Source organism: Balearica regulorum, chromosome 16, assembly GCF_011004875.1.
Source record: "Balearica regulorum gibbericeps isolate bBalReg1 chromosome 16, bBalReg1.pri, whole genome shotgun sequence".
Lineage (NCBI taxonomy): Eukaryota > Metazoa > Chordata > Aves > Gruiformes > Gruidae > Balearica > Balearica regulorum.
In genome coordinates this window covers 5,680,836-5,708,626 of record NC_046199.1, presented here as the reverse complement: position 1 = coordinate 5,708,626, position 27,791 = coordinate 5,680,836, and the positions used below count along the sequence as shown (strand labels likewise).

Below are 27,791 nucleotides of genomic sequence, written 5' to 3'. Positions count from 1 at the left end.
CGCTCCCTCCACTGGTCACATCACTGCTGCCTCAGTTTCCCTCACTGCCAAACACAAACCCTGTTGCAGGGCAGGAAAGCCATACCGGGGTGGTGGCACCGGGAAAGGCAAGGACCAGGCACTGCAGTGGTGGGATGCAAAACGGGATATGGCATGTCATGGCCATTTCTGTTTGCACAGTGAGTCAACGGGATCCGGGAATTCTCTATTTAAAGTGGTCCTGACCCTGCTGTGCCACTGGCAAAAGTACAGATTAAATCCTCCTCAGCTCCCTGCCTGGGACAGAGCTGGCAAGGGAGCAGCCGTGCCTCCCGGTGCTCAGAGCGAGCCCAGCGCCTCTTCAAGGGCTGGTCTTGCACCAGCACAGGGAGAGACGCAGCACACTCCAGCCCAGGACATCAGCCCCGCCTCGCACCTCCAGGTTCCTTCACATGGAACAGCATCTCCACTGGACAACCCCTGGGGGTCTAACAGGTCAAAGGCCCAAGAGGCAGGACCCCCAGCCTGGCCAGGGGCACCCCACCACACCTGGGGGGGGGAAGGCAGATCTGCTGGCAGCGATGCCGGGGTGGGGGATCCCCCGTCTGCGGGAGCACATCCCTCCCTGCCGCGTTCAACAGGGCAGGGGGAGAAGCACATTTCCCTGCTCAGCGGCGTAGGGTATGGGAATTCAATTCGGCCAGGTCTGAAGGCAGGGAGGGAGGGCTGTATAAATAGAAAGGATATTTTTACAGGCTGCATTGTTCCAGGCACAGGCAGGTTGGGAGCACAATGAACCCCTTTTCCCTCTCTGCTGGCATTTTCTTCACTGCATCTTGGAAAGGCCCCAGAGAGTAAACGGGAACTCCTGCCAAACTGCGAGGTTTTGAAGCCACAACAAAGCACCTGAAAATGTCGTGGCAGGGAGCAGGAAGCCCTGCTCGGGGCTGGCTGCTGAGAAGCTGCTGCTCCTGTGGCTGAGCCACCCCTGTGGAGTTTGGGAGCCCAGCAAGTGCTGCCCCGGCATCAGGGTGCCTGGGAGATGCTCATGGAAGAGCCCGTGTCTGCTCCAGGCTCCCCACGGACACTGGGCCTGGGCTGTTCTCCAGTGCCAGGGAGATGGAAGCATCCATCAGCCTCCTGCCCTTCCCAGCCATGAGGGGAAGGAAAGGGTGCTGCTCTCAACACCATCCTCCTCCCTGCGGAGGGCCGTGGGCTAATAAAAGGCAGCAGAGAACCCACACTGGGAAGAGCAGCTCGAGTCTCACCGCGTCCTGCTGCTCTTGCTCTCTGCTGCACCGGGCAGGGATTTTCCCAGGATCAGGTGAGGAGACAGCCGGTGGAAAGCAAAGCAAACCAATGCCGAGGTGCGCTTGGATGGAAACACACGGTGACCACTGGACAGGTAGGGGTAAAGCAGGAAGGATCTGAGCAAGGCAGTGACAGGCCCCATCCTTCCTGGCTGGGAAGAACACAGGACTCCCCTCTGCCAGCACCGGGCATTGCCAGCTCCTGGGGGTCCATCGTCTCTCAGCAGGAGCCAAGGATCCCAAGCTCGTACAGCACAGGGGGGACCAGCCCCTGCCCTCAGCCCCCCACCCTCCAGCTCCTTGCTCTGAGCAGTGCTTGGGCACCCAAGAGCAGCCCCGCTTCCCTGCAGCACCCTCAGCCCCCAAGAACCCACAGCTCCAGCAGCCCTGCTTCAACCCCAGCTCCTCTCTCCACAGCCACCCTTGCTGCACCAGCTCCAGCACTGGGCTGCTATTAACCTGCTTTTGGGAAATCCAAACACAGTGCCCTTCTCCATGCTTCCTGGTGCACTCAGCTGCAGGACGTCCTCGCTCTCCACAAATGCAGCCTCCTCAAAGGAACATGAGCTGCAAACCACCTTGCCACAGGGGTCACTCGAGCCCAAACAAGCACCATCCCACCCCTTCTCCCCGCCAGAGCTCAGCCTAGCTGCGCCCTGGTTCCTGCTACCTCAGGTTACTTCCTTCCCATTCCACTAAAAGCAACAGCCTCCACTTCTAAGGACACTTTGAAATACAACTGCGAAGCCACACTCCCCATGTTTGAATCCCAGAAAGGATCTTTACCCGCCATCTGCAGCCGCTCCTCAGGGTGAGGGCAGGCTCCCAGGCTCGCTGTGCAGGCTGCACTCAGACAGGGCTCCAACAGGGACCAGGAGGCTTATCAAAAGGGAACAAAATACCTTCAGGCAATTCCTGCTGAGGTTGGGAACTGGGACTGGGCAGCTCACGAGCAAGCAGCAGTATGACAGGCTGCCAGGACAGCCTGGTCGTTTCTCCGTGCCCCCTGTAACCAGGGCTCCAAAACACACCACACTGATGCTGTAAGACCAACTCCACCCATTGAAGGTCTGGCTACATGACCATACCAACCTACCAGATCACAGGGCCACCACGACTCAACACAAGAGAGCAGCAACAACAGTTACTCAAAACATAAGGGCAACCCCAGCTGGCCCTCGCCACGGACTCAACATCCTCTGTGCAGCCCTGTTGGCCCGAGGTGAAAGAACACACAGACGCCAACACTCAGTTAAGTTGTAGGAATTTATTTTAAATAACCTACAGTTGATTAAAAGGGAATTCATGATAAAAATAGAAGATACTTGTTGAGGAAAGGCTGCAGGAAATGGTCTTCGCACACACACTACGCTAACAATGCCTCTAAAACTAATGATTATAGCAAAAAAAGGTTTCACATTAAAATTCTGCTTTTTAATTTTTTAAAATTTTTTTACACAATTACAAAAGAAAAAATAAAAGCCCTAAAATCTTGATTATTTTCCTTTTTGGACCGATGCTCATTTCCCTCGAAATTTATTGACCTGTGAAACTTCTTTTTACACAATAAAATCTTTCAAGTAAAAGAGGGGAGTGGGGCTTAGAAAAAAAGGGGGGGAAAAGGTAAAACAGTCTGACAAACCTAAAAAGTAGATAATTCTTGAAGTGTACAGAGCGTGTTCAGAACAAAAGGTGACGGGAATGTCATTTGTTGCCAATTTCACTTGTTCTCAAATTCCACACGCATCTCCCCATCACACGGTCCCCTCCCTCCACCCGCTCCCCAAATCTACACGATCTTTAAGATCAAGAAGAAAAAAAAAAACCCTGTTTAAATATTTTAAAATAATTAAAAGAAATAAAAATTCACATTTAAAAAAGGAACACTCAAGTCAGGAGGCCGATTTCCCATCACGCTTTGCTCTGAACAAATGGGGTGGATATTTGTAATTCATGTTCCAATGCCACGACTGTTTCAAGTGACAAATTAAAAAAAAGATTTGGGTATTTCCATGACTATAGTGACAGCTGTAACAGGTGCGTTGGGTTTCTTAAATTTTGTTTATTTGTTAAATTCTGAAATGGGGCAGGAGGGGGAGGGGAAGGGCAGGGGTTAAGGAGTCCATTTTCTATTAAAATATAGAAGTTATTGCAAAACCCTAACTGTAAAAACGCACCAATATAATTGGATTTTGTATACAGTAGCTAAAGATTCCCACGCTCTCAGTGTGATGGTGAATTTGCCTGGCGGAAGGTTGACAAATCCCCCATCCACTTGCCCTGCCTCAAGAGAAAAACCACACAAACCAGACAGCTAGAATTTGGATCTCTGAAACATTTTTAAATAAGTTGTCCATAGGACAACTGGCTCAGCTCCTTTAGGATATTTCCAGGTTATGCTTTCTGCAAGATGTTGGCTGTTTTATCTGATGCTCACTTGCCCCTTTCCTCCCCCTTCCCCAGCATCCAAGGACAAGTAAGGCTCACAGTTTATCAATCTCCCTAAAAACCAGGCTACTCCCCCTTTTTTTCCCGTAAAATTCAGCTCATTAAAAACAGGTTAAAACTCATAGTCTTCCTCTGCCATGTCGATAGCCCAGGCAAATTTCTCTCGTTGGGTTTTGTTGTAAATCTTCTCTATAGGAATTCCCCACTTCTTACACCTGCAGAAGAGGATATGCTGTTAGAGTCAACACAGCACAGGCACCCAAACCCCTTGCCCTGCTCTGCCCCAGCACCTTCCCAGCTCTACTCCATTACAAGACCTAAAATCACAGACTCTCAGAACCGTTTGGGCTGGAAGGGACCGTAAAGCTCACGTAGTTCCAACCCCCCTGCCATGGGCAGGGACACCCTCCACTAGACCAGGCTGCCCAAAGCCCCACTCAACCTGGCCTTGAACATGCCACCCAGCATTCGACCCTGCAGGTTCTCTGACCCATCACCTTCCAGCGCAGCGCTGGCTTTGTCTGGCATGTTACGCTTGCCTCAAGAGACTTTTGTAACTTTCCTGAAACTATTTGAAGATATAAGGGAAGGCCACAGAGAGTCATCGCAGGCAGCACAGAGGCACTGCTCTCAGCCACAGCCCTTGTCTGCTAACTAGCGGACAAGACACAGAGGAAGGAGCGGTTCCTCCCAGCAGACCCCAGGCAGATGCTTACCAAGCAACGGAGATCCTGGGATCCAGATAGTTGAGTTTGGAGGTGCCCAAAGCGATCTGCTTGTTCTCCTCCCTATCTGTAGCCTGAACCTCCAGCTTCATCAGTTGCTCCTCAATCCTCTGCACTGCTTTCTTCTTGCTCTCCACTGTCCTGGGGTAGGAAAGAATCAAAGCATTGAATTCCTAATGCCTGGCTAGGCATGAGATGGCAGCACTGTGGGAACCCAAAGGGACTCTGCTCAAGGTAAGCAATGCCACCAGCCACAAAGGGCAGCTGCATCAGCACAGATGGTGACACAAAACACTCAGCACATGCAATTAAGAATTGACATTTTCAAAGAGGCAGAGCAGAAATCTTAAGCAGCAGTTTTGTTTTTAAGGGTTGGAAGCAACAGCCTGAACTGTACCAATGCTACACCCACTTTAAAACCAGCTCATTTATCCCTCTGTAATAGTCATGCTGTGATTCTGCTTTCAGAGCTCCCTTAACTCAGCACCCCATGGCTATTCTGCAGAGCCCACACAGAGTACATCGTCTGCACCGTGGGCTTCCAACAGAGCAGAGCAGAACCCAGGAAAGTGCGTACGCAATTGTGTAACTCCTGGCTCCCCATTAAGCTGGCAATGCTGCACACTGGATCCATGGCTCTGCTTGGCCCTGGGCAGTGGCATGGTTGAGCACTGGCTGCTGCTCAGCTCAGAGACACAGTGGAGAATAATGCTAGCAACCACCCTACAGTCCTCAACTTAAAGGCCATTTCTTCATACGCAGAATGAAGAGGGGACCAGAAAGCCTGAGGAAGTCTTCCCAGATACAGGCTGGGGAAACAGAATACAGGGTGAAGGAGCCATTTGGAGCTGAGAGCACTGGGAGCATTGCACAGCCTAGTAACACCAGCCTTACTTTTTAGACTTCTCATCCCTCCGGACCTTGGCATCAGCTTTGGCGCTTTTCAGTTCTCTCCTGGCATCAGCTAACTGCTCCTTCTTGGCATCGATCTAGGAGAGGCAAAACCAGATGGCAGCACTGTGAACAAGCTGCTGACAGCTGTGGCAGTCACTCCTGGGCAGCATGACCCAGGGAATGATTTTGTGACCACGTTCAGAATCTACCAGTGCTCAGAACTGCTTCCGCAGAACAATTAGGCCATTGGCCTTTGCTGCAAAGCCTCGTGTGGTGAAATATTCCCCTCAGAACAGAGGGCCCCACTCACTTCCAAAGACAAGGTGGCACTGGGAGCCCTCTCACACAGCTACAGCCAAGCAGACAAAGGAATTGGCTTGGCCTGGGACTTGGCCACAGCCCCTCCAGGTAGCCTGTCCACCTCCCCTGTATCCCACGAGTACCAGCTCTCTGACAGTAACATGGAAGGATGATCCCTGTTTCCTCAGCAGGAACCAGTTCTTGCCCCAAATCCTACAGGCTGAAAGCTATTAAGGCTTCAGGCAGTTCTTGTCCAGTAAGTTTCAGATTCAGGGAGATTTAGCATTCATTTTGCAGCCCCTGTTCAACCATTCCCCTTAAATATCCCCCAAGCTCTAAGATCTAGGGTGAAGACAGCCATGTTAGGTGTTACAGAAGCAGGGGACACTACAGTGCCAAACCAGAAGTCCTTATTGTGAAGGTTACTCTAAAGCCAGACCAGGAACAGACCTAACCCCTTTGGACCTCATGGCCTTCACCAGAAACAATCTGCAAAGGAAGAGGTCAAGTCAGAGGGGCATAACGTACCACGTACACAGGCTGCACCGACAGCAGCCTGGGATTCACGCAACAGGAGTGGATGCCCACTCTGGGTTCTTTAGGGGACAAATCATAGAGACTGCTGCTCAGAAGCTCAGGCAGCAGTACACATAGCTACGGGATGAAGGGCAGATAAAAAGGGTCTGGTCTTGGTCTTTACAAGTAAAGGATGACTCAAACTGAACGGTGTCCCTTTCAGCTCACTACTACCCGCCAAGCAGGCCCATCTCTGAAAAGCAGGCTCTGCTTCCATTTCACCCCAAGTGAAAGGAAACGTGACTCCCGAGACGTGGCACTTGGAGCCCTGGCCCAACCCAAGAGCTGGGCAAGGGTGGGGGTACCTTGCTCTGCAGGTTCATCATGGACTTCTCGAAGGTCTTCGGCGGAGCCCTCTGGTGGTTACACAAAATGGCAACCGCTCTGTTGGCACGGTTATAGGAAAGGATCTTTGCTGGGATGTTGTCGTCCGCTGCAAAGTACAATATAGTGGTGAACAAGTGGGTTCTCCAGGGCTGTGCAGCCCCAGCAGTGTCCCACCGACTCTGCAAGCTCAGTCACTGCAGAGCTGACTTGCCCCTCAGATGGGCCAGTCTCAGCACTGCAGTCTAATTACAGTCGTAACAGCTTGACCACTTCCATCCTGGGCCCTAACTTTCTGGGATGGTTTCTTTGATAGCAACAAGACAGCATTTGCCACTCAAAAGAGGGGAAGAACATCCATGCTCAGAGCAGAGGACAGCAGGACCATACTGCTCAAGACACTGTTGGACCTCACAGATCCAATGTGCCCACTTTGTAAAGTTGTTAAAGTGCGAGCTAGCAGCGCTCGACAGAGGTTGTGAATGAGCTGCCGAGAAACATGGAGTTGTTACAGAAGCATCTGGCTTGCCTGCCACCTGTAGCACTTTACAATAAACAGAGGGCAAAGAAGAGATTTGGTAAAGAACAGGCAAAAACTAGCAGGCACACCTTGGTATGCTCACAAGTCAGCTCTGCCCGCCCCAGTGCTAGGCTTGCTCAGCTACCCCAAAAGATTGTCTGGCAGCAGATTTTTGGTCAGAGCTCAGCTGTCCAACATTTGCACTGGGAGCACTGCAATGAGGAAGTGGTGTACAGATACAAGCCTTATGGCTAAGCCAAGGAAACCAGGTCTGTATTGCCCGATAAGATCTATTCCCCTCACGTTTCAAGGACGAGACTTACGATTAGTGAGCTCCTTGAGCTGCTGCTGTAGCGTGATGGAGGCATTGTAAGTACGGAATACCTTGGCTGTCAGTCCCTCCATAAGGTCTTGAAGGTGTTTATTTAAGATACTGGTCTAAGGAAGCAGAAAGGAGATGACAGTTAGCACTAGAATTTTCCACAGCATTTGTGACATTTCTGGACACACAGCTGACGAAGACATACAGCTCACAGCTGAAGTCTAGTGTACTCGGACCTGACCACAACAGAATGGCCACAACATTACTGAAACCACATGAAAAGTGAACAAAGAACCGACAAGAATTAGATTGGTGTTAAGTACCACAGGTGGCCAAAAAACTCTTCTTCAGTGGAGAGGTTTTGGTCCCCAACAGGTAGAAATCTGCCTGTCCCAGGGAAGGTGCCTGAACCACCACAGTGCTCCCATAGAGCCAAACGTGCAGATGGGGATGGCATCTGAAAATCTGTCACCTCACACAATCACCTTCTCTGAACTCTGGAAAAAACCTCCTCAAGTCAGAGCCAGCCAGGCTCACCAGAAACAAAGCCCATCGCTTCAGGAACCTGTGGGCACAGTGGACAATACAGACACCAGACAGACTCTCAATGCTTTCAGGGCCCTCAGGCCAGCTCTGGAAGAAAATTGCCACTGAAACCATTTCTAGAACAGAGCAGCTGTTACTGCCTGGTGCAGAGTGAGCCTGTTCATGGTGCTCTACCACCATCCCTCACCATTAACTATGTGCTTACATTGAGGCGGTCAAAGAGGTCATCCTCAGGCTGCTTGTTCTCCATGAACAGCTGAAGATTCTTGAACACCTGCAGGAAAAGAAAACCAGTCACTTCAAGTACACAGACCAGACAGTGCTGGGTAGCAGTAATACATAAGAAAGCAACACTGCCAGGGAGCCACTTAAACTGTTTTCAGGCAACAGTGACAATGCTGGACGTTACTTCCCAGCAGGCAAAGACCCATCTCTCAATACAACACTTGTATTGAAGGTTCCTCCCCAGCAACAGAAGTCCTAGGCCCTTTATCTCCATCCTTTAGATCAAGATTGCAGGAGGGCTGATTCTACTCTGGCTTACCTGTCTAACAGAGAAAGAGACCCCAATGCTTCCACCTTTCCCTTACTCTCCATCATTACTTCAACCAGAGAGACCCCTGAGAGTGAAGCTACCATAACAGTCCTCCTCATTGCTGCATTAAAACTTTCATACAGTTCCATCCTAAACAAGTCTCACTGGGGTAGGGAGAATAATCAAAGCATCTTTGATTATACAGAGACCACAAATCCCAGCTCTGTGTGCTCCAAATCCCCAGTTACCAGCTTCTCAACAACATACATTTTTCTTTTATAGACACCTAATATACAAAGATTTCCAGTTCCTCAATAATCACTTCCCCATTGTAAGCACCGAAAAGACACCAAGAGATACCAACACCAGTAAATTTAAACTGGAAAAATGTCGTCATCTTTAAACAAGGAAATAAGAATACAGCAGCCATAGTTTGGGGTTTTTTGCAGTTATTTTGTTCCCCAAGAGGCCAACATTTACTGCTGAATGTCATTACAATTACCGCAGTATTATACATGTGGTATCTAAAATATTGTGCAGAGCTGTGGGCCAGATGCAAAGCTATCACACCCACAAAACCAAGTATTTTTGGATAGTGCCCTCCAAGTTCACACTGCTAGGTGGGGATTTATTCTGGAATGAGGTCAAGATCACAGCAGATTTGAAACTGGTGGTTAACAAAGAAATAAAGGAATTAACATTGCCTAAGAAAGAAGTCTTGGTTAGTTCATAGGCCAGAAGTATCAGTGCACCCACTTTGTATGCTCTGGAGCACCCAAGATCTAGACCTACCCCAGTGAGGGCTCAGCTCTGACATGAGCAAAACCACTGTGACAGAGAAGCTAGTATTGTCAAAGCCCAAGCTGAACTGCTACTCTAACAATGCCGTCCAGCACTGTATCTCAGAACCTTTCATGCTATTACTTGTCATATGGGCCTAGAACTCTACCATCTACAGGTGACAAAAACAACTCTGCTGACCAAGAAACTAATCTAACACAGCCGTTAAGAGTTATGTTATGCCAACGCTTGACACTGAGACCACCGGGAATCATAGAATGGTTTGGGTTGGAAGGGACCTTAAAGATCATCTAGTTCCAACCCCCCTGCTGCGGGCAGGGACACTCTCCACTAGACCACGTTGCCCAAAGCCAGATGTTTAAATATCTCAGCTGCTGGGTTATGTCGCACCCCCAGCAGCCTTATCTTCCATGGCACTGCCAATAAAAAGGCAAGAACATTAACTAACTTATTTTCTGGCTAGGTATCTGACCGGTGACAAAACACTGTTACTGCCACCAAAACCAGGTTAACCACACTTTTCTGCAATTCCATCTGTATGTGTTTGTGGAGATGCCTTACCCTCTTCTCAACAGGGACTTTGTTGTAGTATCGGATGGAGTCTTTTCCGAGGAAGTCAAACTCAACCACGTATTCCTGGCCGTCCAGTTCAGGATGCAGCTTGATGTGTTCTACTCTCAGAGAGCAGCAGCCCACGGTATCAGCCGTCTCTCCTTCTTCTTTTTCATTACCAGCTCTCAGGGCAAGCTACATTTAAATCAAGACAAGAAAGGTAAGCATTTCAAACCATCCCAGTATATGTATAGATGCTGGAAACTTTCAGACCTGGCCTATAATCAGTAGTGTCCATAGAAGAGAAAGGGAAAAAATGCATTTGAGTGGATAAAATTGACACTTACAAAATTCTAATAAAAACAACCTTAAGTTCTCTTTAAATCTGTTTTAACCCTATGCTAAGGTCACAAATCTACTAGAAAAACCTAATTTTATTAAGAGAAGTTTAAAGCAAGATTTTTTTACCAACTTTCACTCATTAGGTAACTCAAACTGTAAGACAGTTCCGACTAAAGGAAATCCATTTCAAAACATTTGATATTTTTTAAAATCAAACTGACTTCCATGTGAACTCAACTTGATACAAAAAAAATCAAAGTTCAGTTGCTCACGATCCTACCTCTTCACTGCAATGCTAAATATATACACTTTAAATAGCACATAGGACACTTTGGGTTATAGAAATAACATAAAGACTATATTTGGCTGCCTAAAAGTATGTTTTAACAGTACTGGCTAAACCAATTTCTGATTTTTGAAGAAAAATCTTCAGTGTTCATATGAAACTACATTTATCCAAATCAAAGTTCCCTGGTTTACACCAAACCATTTTGAACAAAACCTGTTAATTTAGTTAGTCAAGACACCATATGCTACCAGGGCAACAGCTCTCTGGGAACTGGTTTTAAGTAGCTTTAAATGCATCAATGCAACTGCAGTTTTCTTTATGCTGTGGTGAAAAAATTAGCATAATTATGAAGCCTCATGACTGCAACCTCAAACTAAAGAGGTGACAAACCAGCAGGAAAACTGAAACAGCTGGAGACAAAAGGCCCACACAAACTTCCCAGTAATACAACTGGGCAATTCTGGAAATGGGTTGTGAATTTTGCCTGAATGAAAACAATGCTGCCTGAAATAGCCACATTCAGTACAATAGTTTATTGCTCTGGATTCCAGGTAATGGGAAGGAAAAGGAGACGGGAGCCTGCCCACCAGGAAGTCTCAGGATACCTTAGTAAGAGGGCTCAATTCTGCCTTAGTAACAGACACACAGCATTCCTGAGCAGGACAGGAAAGGTAAGAGCATGCTGGGGAACGAGCCTTACCTTATCAATGAAGTACAGCGCCACAGCCCTCTGCCGTACTTTCATCTCTTTGGATTTCCAGTCTTCTCGATATTGATTTCGGATTTTATCTACGCACTTCTTCAACCTCCGAGCTGTCTCATACTTCTGCCAGTCCTTCTCACCCTGCAGAGAAAGTTGGAATAGAGTCAGCATCAGAAAGCAGGCAAAGGACCCGTTCCAATCTGCACCTCAAGGCTTTGCAAGTCTGTGTGTGGCAAGTGGTCTCATTGTACCGAAGCACTGAGATTTTGCTGCTGAACAGCTCAGCATCAAACTATGCTACCACACAGCTGTAGGTAATTCAGATTTCCATGATATTAAACGCTTCCACGGAAGCGACTATAAAGACACAAAAGATATTATGTCTTCCATGCTTCTCAACACATAAATGGTTTCCTCTGCTTTATTCATATGACACTTATGTTCTTTCAGCTGTGTAATTAAACACCCATAAAACGTAAAAGCAACATCAACAGTTCATCATCATTATTATATATTCAAGCCATGGCAAAAAGAGGGCATGAATTCACAAAGAACAGCGATTTTCCCCTATACTTGTAGGACAAACCCCTCGCTTCCAATCCAGGAAAAATAAATCTCTTAAAAAAGACTTCATGAGAAGAACTTAAATCCTACCCCTGAAACTGAAGGCTACTTATCTTAATAGGTTTATCATTGTTTTTGTGGAATTGATGCATTGACTGGTTATTTGCACCCACAGTGGGGTTTGTTTTCCGTTAGTCATGGGCTCTTTACCAGCCTTCTCAGTCAGTAGCCTGGCCGCGATTTTAATTTTACAATTGACTAATTAGCAACCCATGATTAGAACTTCACTACATGATCAGGCAGGGGAAGTTAGGGCAAAAGTAGGTAAAATATCTGCCAGAGCAAGTCTGTTCTCGCATAAATTGCTTCCTTTTAAGTTCAGACAGAGTAAAGGATTCCTACTAGGAATGACACAATGTCATCAGTGTAGGATGAAATAACAAGACAGCTTTACTTCCTCCCTCTCTCCTGGCCAACAGTTACATTTGCTTCTTGGAGACATGACCAGTAAGATTTTATGTTTTTTTCCTAGATCTTTACCTTAATCCTTGAGCTAGGGTTCAACATGATGTATTTGATGGAGCCTTGGATGTTCTCAGTCCATGACACCAGCCAGGTAACCTTGTTGTCATGCCGGACCTCCTTCCATTTGTGTCCTGGTGGAGGGGGAGGGATCTTGGAATCCCTGCGGAGAATTACAAAAAAGCAAATAAAAACTATTCAAAGATACTTTTTCTCTATTTTGATAACGTGGAAGTAATAAAGACCATCACACAAAGAAAGCAGAGGGAAAGAAACTGAGGCAACATAAAATACCTATTTCACAAGCAGGAAATCAAGTGAATCAAACTGAACAAAGATCAGAAATGTAACTACTATCAACATGCATCTGCCAAAGAATTATACTACTGGTGGGAACACATACTGCTAGGACCAGCCTTGATTTGCGATACTGCAATAATGTGGACACTTACTAGGACAAGACTGAAGAGGAAGCCCACCAAACCTTAGCCTTCGATATCAAAGACAACAAAGTAGGGCAACCTACTTAGAAGAAAATAAATTTCTGGCAATACTAGCAGGAAAGACTGCTTAAGCAGATAGTGGCTGTAGGCACGAGGAAGAAAATACGTTGACAAAGTTCTACACGAAACCCGTGACAGCCTTAGTCATACAAGCAAAGACTGAACAAGTTGCTTATCCATATAAGAAAATAAGCAGCATGTGTATTTCTACATGCTTGAACATCAATCTGTATAGGATTTTAAAAAAGAAGTTATCCTATCTTGAAAGCAAAGCCAAGATGCGAAGCACCCAGTGCTCACTTGCTGCAGTTGATGATGATGTCTTCTGGCATGATGCGTCTCTTCAACATGCCCATTTTGGGATGGTTCCCACGACCTCGGAAGAGACCTGGGGGTTCAATCTTAAAGTTGGCAATCCTCTCCTTGTGGTTGTCCATCACACAGTAACCATATTCCTTCAATAGCCGCTCATTCTCCTCTTTGATTTTCTGGAAAAAGCCAAAAGCAAAGATCATATGCTATACTTGGCACCACACACTATCTTTAAACACCAACACTTAAAAAAATTCATATTTGCACCACACTAATGCTGGAGACCCAACTCAAAACCAGATCCCCATCATGCCACATGCTGTATCCACACACAGAACAGCAGATTGTCAAGAAAAGCATTCATAAAATGCAAGCAGCACAAAGAAAGTGGAAAGAATGTGCAAAAACTCTCTTAAAACTTGTATTTGAGGGAAACAGATTAGGACTGGTGAAGACAGCTACAATTTTGCCACAATAGAGGCTTTTACCTCTATCTACATACCACAGCTACAAAGGCAGCCCCAGCACAGTACTGCTGCTTTATAGTCTATATTCCACATTTGACATCCACTGGACTTTACATCTTGTTGTTTATACATAAACCCCCAGACTTCTGTGTTTGAACTCAGTATTGCAAAGCAGGCGGAGGAATGTCTCCAGTCTGCCGCATGTCAAGCCTGTGTCAGCAAATGGTCTCATAAGCAGAACACAGTCTCCTAAGTAAAAATGTGCTGAGATTTCACTGCATACTTCTGTGCCTGAACTCTAATTATATAGAAGGAAAAATAAAAACATTGCCGCTCAAAAGAAAACATCTGACCCATAGACAGCACTGCTGCGCCAGCTAAGAAACTAACAGAAAACGCCACTTCTCCATTGCAATAGCTACCATGGACTGGAACTGGGAAAGGCTCACCCACGTTTATCACATGGAAACAACAGTAAGACATGGGCTCTCTATTTTGGGTGGGACTCCTCTGACCCCAAAGGCCACACTTCCCAAGCTACCAGGCCCCTTACTCAAAGGACAATTACTGTAGCGTTACAAAAGATCAACTGTGAACTTGGGGCAAGTTTCTAACTTTCATTGCAGTAAGTCTCAGTCATCTAAAAACTATTTAATTCTCTCCCCACAAGCCACTGTAGCCATGCTACTGGAAAATAAAATTTGTTTTTTATTCAGGAAACTGCATTACCTGATATTTAAGATTTTTCTCTAGTTTTATTCACTGATGTCATTGCTGCATCCCTTCCACCATCCCCAATTCCACCCTCCAAACCCAAGGAGCTTCTAAAATGAAAATCTATCCTTAACTGACTACCCACTGCTCATTCCTGGCCAGGGACCAAGGCTATCCACAGAGGTAGCACCTCTGATTCTCTTTATTTACGTAAGCAACATCAGGAGCCTTAGCCCTATCAATATCATTTTAAGTCAGGATGAAGATTCAGCTGTAAACACAGTGCTTGCCCTACCCTGGCTGCACAGTAAAGACTCCTACAGTTAACATGGAAGTATAATTTGAAACCTAGCAAACACTGACTTATACATAGCAAGGCAGGCAGAGGAGTAATTATACAAAGATGTTTACAAGCCAGCTAAGAATCCAGAAGCATCCTAGAATTCCCTCTGGTACCTGTTTCTCTTCCTTGGACATCTGTTTCCTAGCTTCCGACTGAGCTTTGAAATACTGGCTCATGTGGGTGAAGTCACACTTGCTGAGGCTGGTGATAGTGCTCTTCTCTTCAGAGGTCATTTCCTTGCAGAAAGAAAGTAGCACTTTAAGTTTTCATACATAGTAAGTTTTCATGCATAGTAGAGCTTACCCCACCCCAGGCAATTTAATCGGGAACAACAGACAGGTTCTCACAGTAAACCCCCAAGAACCCCCAAATTCTTGCACACGCTCACCACAGCTAAGGTCAAAGAGAAAAGGACAAGCAGCAGAGCATATGGACTGCTGGCCTTCCAGCAGTTTGACCTGGGGCACTGGACAACACTGTACCACCTCCTCAAGTGCCCTGAAAGGTGGCTGGGACTGTTGAGGGACAGGGAGAAAAATCCAGTAACCCATCGAGGAAAACTGCACTGACTGATCTAAAGGTTTGATCTTACAGCTGAGAAGATGACTGAGGTGAAGTTCTGAGGTTTAGGTCTTTGGAAGGGGTTTCCTTCTGATGTAAAGCTGGCTCTTCAACAAGGCATGTAACAGTCAGATCAGCTATACCCCATCAGACTGTAACAGGCAAATTTGGTTGAAGAAGTCTGACTTTGTTGGTTTAGAAAGGTATTTACAATAGGGTCCTTCCTGGTGAAGCTACAGGACAGACTGGAAACCTCGCAGCTACAGTCTGAGGCAGGTTTTAGTTGCCATAAGCTGACTTTTCTATGCATGGAACAGTAGCCCTTTTTCACTGCCCAGCGCTGAGGAGACACGGGCCGTGCCTGCAGTCACTGCAGCCCAGGACTACGTGTATACCTTTCTCCAGTCTTTGAAAAAGTTTTTCCTGAAGATCTCCTTTGTAGTGTACTCGTGATCAAGCATTTTTGCAAAGAATGTGGCAACTTCTTCTGCTTTGGTGCTCAGCTTCATGACTTTACCTACAAAGAAAGGTTTTCTTTTTAAAGAAAATGGTAAACAGGAATTAAAGCCAGAAGCAGGCCACAGTAACTACCTTAAAGGACACTGTATTTTCACCACAGAGTTTTTCTTAAAAACATTACATAATACACCAAATTGGGTGGAAAACGGAAACAGAGGAGCACAATTGCTTGACTTTCATGATAAACATTTTGAAAAAAGTTTCCTCTGGAATCTAAACATTAAAAAAAGCAATAGCAATCTGATGAGATAGGTCTGAGAGATGCAGGGCAGGAAGGGGAAAAGGCCTCCTGCAGGAAACCCTATGCTGAAACATCTCGGCAGCGCATACAGTCCTGGGAAGATACAACTGTTTGAAGTGAAAGAAGCAAGGGATTTCATTAAATTTCATATTCCAGCACACAAACATATAGGAAATACAGCCTCTGTATTCCTCTTTACCCACTGAGGGACGCCGCTTTGGAACACCCCTTCTAGCCTTTAGCTATTTCTAGCCAGGAAGAGCCCTTCCTATGTATACACCACAGATAGGCTGGAAAGCAATGCCAAATATTCAACTCCCCTTCACTGCAGGGAAACATGTCAGGATTCTGCTAGTCGTTCCCTTTGCTGTGGGAATGCACTCCTGTGTATCCAAATCAGGCTCGAAAGCTAGTAATTTTTAAGAAAGACTGAGCTTTCAGTGAACGGAGAGGTCACATTTCAGCTTATCTGCAAGACTGCAGTACAAGGTGAAATTGCTGCAAGGGAAGACTTGGGAAGACAAGGGAAAAGAGGCTGCTGCAACACTGAAGCTGCGGATTTGAAATCTAACATTCCTATCGAGCATCCTTCTGGTCCAGATTGCATTCCTGATGACACATGAAGTGCCAGAGATCCCTGTGAAGGATTTTGCATGCAGCTCACATCTCCAGCTAGTTGCAAGAAATATTTAAAGTCCCAACGGCCTGGCAGAGCGTCAACACCTGTGGACTTTTTAACAACCATTTTACTGCACAAAAGTCAATACAAGAAACACTACTGTTGATTCTATGCTCTCGGAAAAAAAACACCCCACACTTTTGATTTACTACACATTTTAAAAAGTTGCATCATCTCCAAAATTAAAGCATGGGAGTCAGCTATATAAAGCCTTAAGATCTATAAACCCTCGTAAAACAGGACTTAGCAAAAGGTCCTCCCAGTGATCTGAGAATATTCCACAATTAAATTAAACCAACAGTAACTCTGCCAATTTTTAAGCTGCAACCTAAAATACAGCATTTGTTTGCTTATAACAGGAAATGGGGGAAGGGAGAGACAGCAAGGGAAACGGTTTTTCTAGGCTGCAAGTCTAGCTTGAAAGACACTGTCGAGTTAGTAACACGTTATGGGGCTAAAACGACTGATCTTTTTCCCAAATAGCTGAAGGCTCAGTCACCTTTATCTAATCACTTTAGAATATATTTCACTGTACTCAATTTCTACTTTTTTACAACGGTTTGAAAAGGCTCTTAGTGACAGGGCCGGACATTTAAAGAAAAAAAAGCTATTTATTCCAGAGGCATGAATATTAGTTACCTGACTTAAAAACTGAAAACCAGAGAGCAATTGGAGGACATAACGAGCAGAAGAGACCACATGCCCATGACTGAAATGTGACTACCACCATCTACACTCTTACCTTGTCCCCTCTACAGAACAACATGCAAGTTCAAGGCACCTCTGAGGTATGAGCAGTATATCGTTAACCCACCGTAACTCAAACATATAGTCAAGCCCTAAAAGATGGCTTTGGCATTTCAAGCTCCTTCACCGAGTCTGGTATTGTAGACACTAACAATAGCTCCAGCAGTCATTACATTAGATGAAAACAGGCAGTCTCACCGCAATGCAATTGCTAGGCAAGGGACAGATTCCTCCAGTGAGAGCCGGCAGCCTGGCAGCTGGCTGGCCAACCACAGCATGATTATCGGGCTCTACAAATCATCCTAGGATAATCTTGAAATTAGACAATGCTTTGTGAGCACAGACAGTGGCTCTCAGCAGCTGCTGTGTAAATCAGACATCTGATTTTTTGCCTAGTTTCTCAAGGAAGACTTATGTGATAATGCTTTATTTGCCAGACCCCCCTGCCCACCCCATAACTGTTGAGCCTATTGATGAATTTCTGCCATGACAGACACAGAGGTTGCACAAATTCCTGCACTTCCTAGAGGTTTCACAAAATATACGGCTAGATAGGAGAGAAGCTTATTGCTGCCTGCACCAAAGGGATAGCTACAGTGCAATTTACCTCTCCCCTTCTCTAGACAGGAGAGATATTACACATTCTTCAGAGAAAAAAAATTCCAACTTAATATAAAGTTCTTATCAAACCCTAAGAAAGAAGTCTGTAGACATCCCTGACCACTGTGCTACTGGCTTGGAGACAGACTTCAATGGGATGCAATACGTTTATTTCACTACATTGTCGCTGAAAATGAATGCCACCTATTTCTCAGTCTTTAAAAACACTGTGTCATGTCACATGACAACAGCGTGTTGCTCGCGGTAGAGTTCCATCCACGGATGTCCCCTTCACCAAAAATTACATTTTCATCCATTCAAATGCCTCCCACTTAATTCAATCCTGCGTTAATTTGATCCTTCATTTAACATGATCACAGGACTAAAAGGAAGCACACAGGTCATCAAGTCTGCTCTCCAGCAGGCATCACATCATATAATCCCTTCCACATGAGCCTCTAACAACCAGTCAGCCCAGCATATTAGAATCCCACATCAATTAGTTCTACCACACACAATGGCTAATGAGTGGGACCATGACTTAGTGTCCTTAAGGCCAGGGTCATCCCATGCATTCCTACAAGATCCTAATCACCTGTATCAAAATTCAATTGTCTTATTCCACTCATGTCACCAAATGATCATGAATTTAATCACAAATGATGGAAGTTGTAATTCATAAGGTTAAAGAAAACAGAGGGAGCCTAAAGGTGACTGGTGATGAAGTATTTACAATTATGTAATCTATTGTTTATATGCTGCTAGTCTCAGGCATAAGACGTTCTCATACTCTTAAGTAATCAGAGAGATTTACCACCATAACAGAGTGAGAACTAGTTCATCTGCGTCAACTCGGTTAGCAAATTCAGCAGGCTGTTACTTTACTTCCACAGATCGTTCCTTCACTTAACTGTTGAGGAGCTTCTTTTAAGCTAACCACTAAAACAAAACCACCTCCTCATCTCTTCAGTCCCCGGAAGAATGCCCTGAGAATGTTTATTTCTCTTCCCAGTAAGTGGAAACACAGCTTAACTCACCATCATAATAAAACTTGACATTTTCAGGCAGAGGTTCATATGGTGGAGCAAATACAGGACCTTTGTGCTCTAGGAACTTCCACTTAATGCCTTCAGGGTAGCGCTCTTCTTCCCACCTTCAAGAGAGAAATAGGAACCACATCAATTTTAAGCTCCTAATCTTTACTATATTACTATGTGGGTATAAGAGTATGCTAAAGGAAATCAGCAAGTAATCATTCCTTTGCCAGGCACAGATCAAGTACAAATATTCAATGCACTGTGACCATTTATTTTCCTTTTCTCACCCCCCCCCCTTTTTTTTTTATAAAAGCACAGCCATGTCCATAAACAGAACACCTTGGGTCACAGGTTGTCTGATGACACTATAGTCCTCACTGCCCACTTGCTGCTCTTTTCACAAAATCAAACAGCTGAAAAAGCTTAGAACTTAAGAAAATGAAGAATTCAGCTAGGATCATGCCAAATTAGAGTCAGCTGTGATCTAACATCAGGCCCAGGATGCCGGCTCAGCAAAGCCAAACAATTATAGTGTATTATGCAGCTGCTTTCAGATGTGGACAAGTATGCCATTAAGGGCAGAGATAAAGAAACAGATGTTCATTTATGACCTAAATGAGAACAAACTTGCTTGGACAAAAAAGACTGAAACCTGCTCTCATAATTTTAAATTCATTCCAATTCTTTGGGTAAGAAAAGCATACTCAAAGAAAAACGGAGTAGCACAGGAAAATTGCAAACTTGCCTTAAAGCACCTCTATAAAAATGTTTTGCAAATGATGCATTAGGTATCACAACACAGCAAGGTATGTGCCACCAATCCAACATTCCAACCAAACTCACAGGCTCAGCAATTCATCTACAGAGAAAAGGGGTCCTGCCAGGCCAGAACCCCTAGTTCCCAGTAGCCTGTGCCCAAGCTACTGATTCCACCCTCCTCCCCTCCCCTTTACACTTCTTTCATAATTACCAGAACATTACTGCTACATGCTGCTGGCATGGGATTCCCCGCTGAGAAAGACTATTTTACTTCAGTAATTAATCAGCTGGAAGACCATTAACCTCTCACAGCACCCAGTCTTTGAATTGCCCAGACAACTTTGTTGAGCAGCCATGACACTAAAAAAAAGTTTAATCTTCCCTCTGATGTCAGCTCTATGGATTAGTCCCATTCTGGGTGCAAGAGCAGCTGAGAAAGGACATGTATGTACTGTGCGCATCTCAGGAATTGTGATGCACAAATACAGATCACTTCACCCCTAACGAGATAACAGGGTCACACTCACTGTATAGATAAAGGAGCTGCTGCTAGAAGACACTCAAAATGCTTCACTGGTGCCTGTACATCAATAATTTAGGAACAACAACAATTGTATGGGATGCAGCACTCTGCTCAGTTAGAAAGGCTCCATCTTTGACCACAGCACTAGACCTGACTTCTTCTTATGAGAAGCACAGTGATACCTTTCACAGCAAAGCACCCAATCCCAGCTATCAGTACAAAACCTGCATGTCAGATTTCAGTCCCTGCACAGGAAGATGCCTTGAGTAAACTATGTTGATATAAGAAACTAATATTGACTTTTGAAGTCTAGATCCTAAATATTTACATTTCTAATGATTGTTTTTTAAATTAATTAGAAGCTAGAAATCTAAATATTTTGTCAAACATAGGCCTAGGTTTTTCCACCCAGAAGCTCCTTCTAGCAAAACAAATCTAAACCATTCAACTCTCCTCCCAGCCAGAAAAAGGTTATCCTCTCTGACAATGAGTATTTTTATTCAAGCAAGAAAAAATGAGGGGATCATTCCCAGTAGCTACTACTTTACAGGGTAAGTTTGTCATTCTTGCCTTTTTAGCCATGGCTTTTTAAGCTTTATCACTGGTATTTATTTGATGAGAAATTCTGTTCCTCTACTCATTCCTGTTTTTATACAGGATGCATGTAAAAGGAGTACTAGAAAGGTAGTAGTTTAAACAGATAGCTGAAGAACCTTGTGCCTTTTGGAGGGCTACAAGGAAACATAGGATCCATGGGGTGGTTTCTAAGCCCAAAGCTACCAGAAAGTTTGCCTCAAAAAAGATGACAAACCACTCCCCACCTCCACCTTCCTAAAACTCTCGTAGTTAAGCATTAAGACAAAAGGTAAAAGTGAGCCTCCTGAGTCTGGCCAATTTTTCATCCTTATTTGGTTTTAAACAAAAAGAGCATTACAGCAACACTGCCCAAAGCATCTCCTGGTCCTAAAGCAATCTCTACAAATTATTTTGTGGGAGCATGGAGAATGCCGCCTATTAGGAAAGCTGTCTTACTGATTTCAGCAGAAACTGTGCTAATCAGTCATACAAGTTCCTCAATTAAATCCCATATCAAACCTGTCTATGAATGCCAGGGTGGTCCTGGGAGGTAGATTTAAAAGGAGAGTTTATCAAGTGGAATGAAAATAGAGAAGATTCTTAGGGGAAAAAAAAAATCAGAATATACCTCAGGGATGTTATTTCAAGGAAATGAACTTGCTATAACACAAGGTGGGAGATGTGGTTATAAGGTATACTTCCTGGATCACATATTCTTCACACACTGACAGGGTGTGAAAATGACCTCTAAGAGCTCCATATGGTGATGAATGAGGCCAATGTCTTGGGAACCTCTAGCATCAAGTGTTCACATAAGTGAGGATGAAAATGCTCAAGGCAGCAAGCACTTGAGGAAGCAGCCAAAAAAAGGTATCAGACATTCAGAAAATTGGCTCAGATGGAACATGAAATGCCCTTAGGAGACACAACTGAAGTGCAGATGAAACCCTGTCCAGCAAAGGCACACTATACAAAGCTGCAGATGGACGACAGGAACATCAGAAAGATACAGTTACCTGCTGCCAAATTTTGCAAAACATGCTTTCAAAGGCAGTTTTCCTCAGCAGTAAGCAGAAATCGCAGAGCTTAACACAGCTACCTGGGACTGTGCTGCCAAGGCAGGTGAGAGGCGAACAGTATGGCTTTCCAGTAAAGCTTTGCTGTTGAGGATACAGACTACAATACAAGGGAGCTGTGATATCAGAATATTAAGTTAGACAGAACCAGCAAGGGCAGCTGAGACAAAGCCAAGAAGACAACAGATCGTTAAGGCTTCCTATTGCTTCGTGTCCCTGTTGTCTGTTAATGTCAAAGCACATTAAAAAATATGTTGTCAAAGGGATCAAGAAAAATGTGGATTGCTCAAAAAAACCCAAACACCAAGACAGGTTTGTGGAGGGGCCTGAAAACCAAATTTCTAAGAGAGTATACAAGTATGGAAAAAAAATGCAAGTGCTGATGTTCTGAGGATGCTGTGACAAAGAAATATGCAAAGACTATAAACACTGCAGAAGAATTTTTCTTTTTAAAGGTGAATCAATAAGAGTAACAATAAAGGGGTAAAGACCGAACCTGAAAAGATTGAAGAGGATTGCACAGGCATTCCCCAACACTACAGATCTAGTTGAAATAGCCAAATGATCTGAGAAAAGAGAACGCTTATGGAAACATCATCCCCCAAAGGTCATAAAAATACATTACAGGAGATTACAGGAGTGCAGAAAACACACACGCTTTTGAAAACCACATATACATTAAACTGAGGGAAGTACCGAGGCCCAAATGTCAAAACGCAAAAGTAATAGCTCCTCAAATCCAGCAAGAACAATAGCTTAATGTAGATAGTTAAAAAAAATCCAGCAGGTTTCTTACACAGAGCACTACTGATGCAGCACAGGCCTGTGTTCCAAATGAACCACAAAGTTCAGATTTATTTTTAAAAGGTTCTAAAAAAAAATAATTGAAGAGTGAGTGAAAGCACAACTTCAGTTGCTCAGCATGTTACTTTAGGATTCTGGGGAAGACAAAATGCTTTCCATTCAAAACTTAGTTTCAAAATTCATTTTCCAAACAGCCCAATTTTACCTGGTCACTTGAGCAACTCTCATTTCTGTGCCAGAGGCAGGAGCAGTTTTAAGACACACACAGTTGATATCCAGGAATAAAAAAGGTAGACATCCTCCCCTATTCTACCCTCTATATAACACAGATAGGATCTATTACACATACTAGTTAACACATCTGCACATATTTATGTATTCCTGCTGATACACCAATCCTACAAGTTTTCATATTGCTCTGAAGAGTGTCAGCAAGGAGCAGGTTCCAGGCACAAAAATACCAGTATCTGATCATTATGGGTAGCCTCTACATTCTACAGATAGGAAAAAACCCCCAACAAACAAAAAAAATAAACAAACAACTTGGTTTTGGTACACCAAAAAAGGTATTTCACTTCTACTTCAGAGGATGAACATAGTGAATGAGATATTTATTTAGAGCTTACCAGAACATAAGCCAATTATTCAGAACAAATCCTCATTAATCAATGAAAGAGAAAGCCAGATGTGCTTACTCAGTCAGCATGGGAGGTAACAGGGAAAGTCCAGGTGCAGAGGGTAGCCTACATCATTGATATATAGTTACCATTTCCATTTTTGCTCCTCTTCTTTTTTCGGCTTCTTTCTCTTGTCCGCTTCAGGGACTTTCTTATCTTTGCTCTTAGCTTTCTTTACTTTGCTGTCCTGCAAAATGAGTAAGAATCTGTTAGAACAAGCTACTGTGTTTCCCCCTTCCCTGAAAACATGTTTTAAAACTAAAAGACTGTCTCTGGGGGTATCTAAGTTTGACCACAAACAACTGAATTGCTGTGGCCTCATTACATAAATGCACCCTTAGATCATCCTATTAAGTCAAAGTCTGCTGACGGTCCCACTTATATTTTAAGCCAAATTCTTTTACTTTACACTTAGGACATGCTAAGTGCAGCCACAGCCAGTTATTCTGCCTCACCTGATAAGCAGCAAGTCTGGGCCATAGCAAAGTGATTGCTTAGTTATAGAAACACCCTCCTTGGCCTGCACTAGTGCGTCTACCCTGGCAGATGCTACAGAGCACACTTACACAGAGGTGGCTTCTGAGAACGTGCTGGTATGTGCTCGCTATAGAGACACTTTCATTGAAGGGAAGAATTAACCATGTGCCTCACGAGGGTATCTTTGCTAGATGTGGAGCATAGTTCATTAGTCTCAAATTATGGCTAACCTCTCTTTGCCAAGTCCCTCTCCAAAGAAATTTCCACCCTAGGCTTCATCTAAAAGCTTTAAGTGTCTTTCTAGCAGCTAATCTCTGTTTCATCTCCTCTGCTTCTGAACTGTGTTACATCATCTGTGCAATAACCAGATGTTGTTAGTAAGGCTCCTCTACCCGCTACAAGCTACTTAACAGGAGGACTGCGAATTGCCTGGAACAGGCTAGAAGTCCACATCCTGGAGCCATCTTCTCCATCCGTTGGTTTATGAGTTTTCCTGACTTGTATACATTATGGTTTAGGTAAGTTAACCTGTACCACAGGTGGGGATCTACCGCATGCAGCTTTGTCCCAGACTGGCCCCTGCCTCGCTCCCCTTGAATCAGATTCCCCCTGCTCTACATAACACCAAATTGTCAGCCTTGCTTTTCTTGATCATAGAAATAAACTCATTAACATTACCTCTTCTTCCTCTTGTTTCCTTTTCTTTGCTTTCTTGATGTCTTCTGTTTTGATTTTCTTGGGTTTGTAATCAGCACTGCAAGAAAAAAAAAAGACCAGCTGATGAAAATAATCAATTTTCCAGTAAAAAAAAATAATAAAGAGAAGTCATATTATACAAAGTTTTTGTGGGCACAAGTTCACAATATTTCTGGCACGTTTAATTTCTGAAGAATAATTTTATGCCCCACTCTCTCAGAAGACTGCATAATCCCTATCCAGCAAAACAGCCTACAAAACCCTAAAATTCATAAACTGTTACTGTGAATACCTCTCCACAAGTTTCAGACTGCTAAAGCAAAAATCTTCCTTGATGAAGAATTGATTCAGAAGCATTAGTAGCCACGCAGTGATTACACAGGATGGGATAAATGGGCAAAAGCTCAGTGGCATGTTCTATCCCCAACTCCTTTTCCAGTCACCAGTCTGGGATCTGCCCACAAGGCTCACTTTTTGCATCCCTCACTAATTCACACAATAGCAAAATTGACTACTGGCAAATTCTTAATCTTTCCATTGCAGACAGAAGATGGGAGGTCACAAAAACTTAACAGAAGGCAGCAAATGATTACACAAAAGATGTCACACCCATCTCTCTTGGAAACTGAGAAATACCACATAGGGACAGAATGTCACTATGGTTAAACCCTTCTGACCCTCTAGCTCCAGACTGCTAATAATGTCACACTGCCTAAAGAGGTGGATGCACACAGATGGTGACAGATCGCAGTGTGATGTAACTGGGCTTTTATTTTCCTGGGTAGGTTACTGTATCAGGCAAACATTGTGTGTATTTTTCTTTTAAATTAGATACAAAAATCCTCAGCATAACCCACGACAGACTACTGTAGGTGAATTATGCCAAGTGGTGCAGGCAAACCTCTCCCCCACCCCCAAAAAGGCTGACAATGCATTTTCTTCCTCTTGTGCAGTCATTTCCTCACCCAACAAAAACCACTGCAGCCGCTTAGCTAGCATTAATACCTCACTTCCTCAGATTTATGGTTCACAATCTTCATCAGTGTCTTCTTACTACCTACCCTCTCAGTTTTTTTCTTTTTTATTTACTAGATCTGCAACATTTCACAGCATCATCTGCAGAAGCAGGTAATGGTATTTTGCCTCAGACATCACAAATACTATCCTTGCCCTGCTCAGAGAACCGGTAACAGCATAAGGAGTCTGGTCTCAGACCACCAATCACCCATCTGAACAAATTCGTGCTAATGGCCTGAAATCCTACCTGCTCCCTCAGTGTTATCTTTTTAAAACTAAACGCAACATCCAAGTCACCAGCACCCATGCCACTTACTCATCATCTTCTCGAGGTCTCTTCAGGGGTTTGGAGTCCTCTTTAGGAGACGCATAAAACCCATCATCATCTGGTTCATCTTTAATACGTGGTGGACTGCAAAAAGAAGCAAAGAAAGGTGATTCTAACTTCAAAGGCAAAGATTCTTGGAAACCAGCAGCAACTTAGTTTTAAGAAACTATCGTCTGCAAAATGGGCAAATCTTTCAGTCCTGGAATGTGTTGTCATCTTAAGACCCCAAACACCTGAGGTGTGTCATTCTCTGAATAGCCACAAGACAGCATAAGCAGAGAGTCTTTCAGCATCTATGTATTTGCCATTTCTCAAACAACATCAAGATCCATTTCAACTGTTTAGATTTCACTATGTCTCTGATGTTTTTACTTAAAACAACTGGAGCTTCCAGCACTTTCAAATATACTTAAAACAAAACTGAGATGCATGCACGTGTGCAGTGAAAGAGAGGACACTATTTAGTTTCAACTCAATATCCTTATGAGGCCTAACAAGAGAAAAAAGATTATCAACTAACCAAAGATTTGAAAACTATTCCCCTGAATCTTTTGCCAACTAAATACTGAGGCATGTGAAAACCAGAAAGAAACAAAGATCTAGCAAAGTTAAACTGATGAGTCTCTCTTCAGTATCCAAACTGCGGGAAGCAAGTAATCCTGTCCCTTTCAACAGACCGCAAATATTAAATTAGGCTCAGCGATTTCAGTCCTAATGTCCCAAGACACCAGTAATACAAAAAAAAAAAAAAAAAAAAAAAAAAAAGAGTATGAGTGCAAGAGAGAGTATCCTTTTAAACAAACTCATTACTTCTAGATTTCACAGAAGCATTTCACTTATCTTCATAACGAAAAAGATGTCTCAAAGAGTCCAAAATTACATTTTGAAGCACTTAGCTCTGCTCCACTCAGGTAGAAAAAAGTAACAGTGCCATCTTGGGCTTTCCCATTCATATTCAATCAGCAATTTCTATATCAAATTGACTCAGTTTAGAAGTCAACATGCAGATTTTCGCAATTGGATGGAGTGGGAGAAAACAAGTAGCATTCTGCTTTGCAGATCACAGTCAGCAAGAGACATACTGGAGTCTGTTTTAGGTGGTAACGTGTCCATGAAGCAGAACAAGGTAGTTTGCACTTCCACAGCTGTAAAGTCACTGCAGTGCTGGCAGACGCAACTCAGGGGAACATATACGTGCTGCTGTAAGAATCCATTTCTGTGGCATCGCCTACAATTAACTAAGACACAAGCCTGCAGCATGTAGACAGTTGCAAAACATCTATGGAAAAAAGTATCTGTCCCATTTAATTTACTCTCTCTTCCAGGCAGAAATCTAGAAATACTGTTCGTTAAGCTGCTAGGAATTTTATCTAGTCTATTTTAACACTGAGATATTTCGCAACATTTTGTAATAGTGAGAAATAAACTGTGATTATATTAGAAGAAAGGAGCTGTACGACCAAGCTGAACCTTGACTTGCATTGTTCCCAAGACTGTAACATTGCTCATCTTACCAAGTCATAAGGAAGAAAATCAAAACCATCTGAGTTTTTCTCTGGTGAACTTGTAAAAGAACATTTCAACAGCAAAAAAGAAAAATAATTACTTTACTCTTAGCCAGCTTTTGGCCCTGAAGAAGGCACAATTGTGATGGCTCCTTCAGGCTTTCCTCAAATACACAAAAAAAATGCTCTTGGACCTAAAGAGGACCCAGTCACCTTGATATGAGAACACCCAACATCCCTGGCGAGATCAGCACACGCACGCAATTCTGCTGAATAGTAGAGGCTAGAAAGAGTTACTATAACTGTCTCCTACAGCATGAAACACCTAAATGTCATTGCTTTATTTCCAGAGTATCCCCAAAAGGGCCTGGAGAGGGC

The 27,791-nt window shown here is 44.1% G+C and overlaps 1 protein-coding gene across 1 annotated transcript in view; it reads right to left on the bottom strand.

The window, feature by feature from the left end:
- Nucleotides 1–2,541: 2,541 nt before the first annotated feature.
- TOP1 (DNA topoisomerase I) overlaps nucleotides 2,542–27,791 on the bottom strand; it is a 67,973-nt gene continuing 42,723 nt past the window's right edge. The window contains exons 6-21 of the mRNA XM_075769158.1: nucleotides 25,897–25,992; nucleotides 24,546–24,621; nucleotides 23,480–23,577; nucleotides 18,976–19,091; nucleotides 15,548–15,669; nucleotides 14,705–14,827; nucleotides 13,056–13,243; nucleotides 12,271–12,415; nucleotides 11,164–11,307; nucleotides 9,842–10,027; nucleotides 8,150–8,218; nucleotides 7,400–7,514; nucleotides 6,538–6,665; nucleotides 5,357–5,451; nucleotides 4,454–4,603; nucleotides 2,542–3,952 (exon numbers count right to left, since the gene is read on the bottom strand). Coding sequence (XP_075625273.1) covers nucleotides 3,850–3,952; nucleotides 4,454–4,603; nucleotides 5,357–5,451; nucleotides 6,538–6,665; nucleotides 7,400–7,514; nucleotides 8,150–8,218; nucleotides 9,842–10,027; nucleotides 11,164–11,307; nucleotides 12,271–12,415; nucleotides 13,056–13,243; nucleotides 14,705–14,827; nucleotides 15,548–15,669; nucleotides 18,976–19,091; nucleotides 23,480–23,577; nucleotides 24,546–24,621; nucleotides 25,897–25,992 — 1,954 coding nt within the window. The 3' untranslated portion in view covers nucleotides 2,542–3,849. The remainder of the gene's footprint in view (nucleotides 3,953–4,453; nucleotides 4,604–5,356; nucleotides 5,452–6,537; nucleotides 6,666–7,399; nucleotides 7,515–8,149; nucleotides 8,219–9,841; nucleotides 10,028–11,163; nucleotides 11,308–12,270; nucleotides 12,416–13,055; nucleotides 13,244–14,704; nucleotides 14,828–15,547; nucleotides 15,670–18,975; nucleotides 19,092–23,479; nucleotides 23,578–24,545; nucleotides 24,622–25,896; nucleotides 25,993–27,791) is intronic.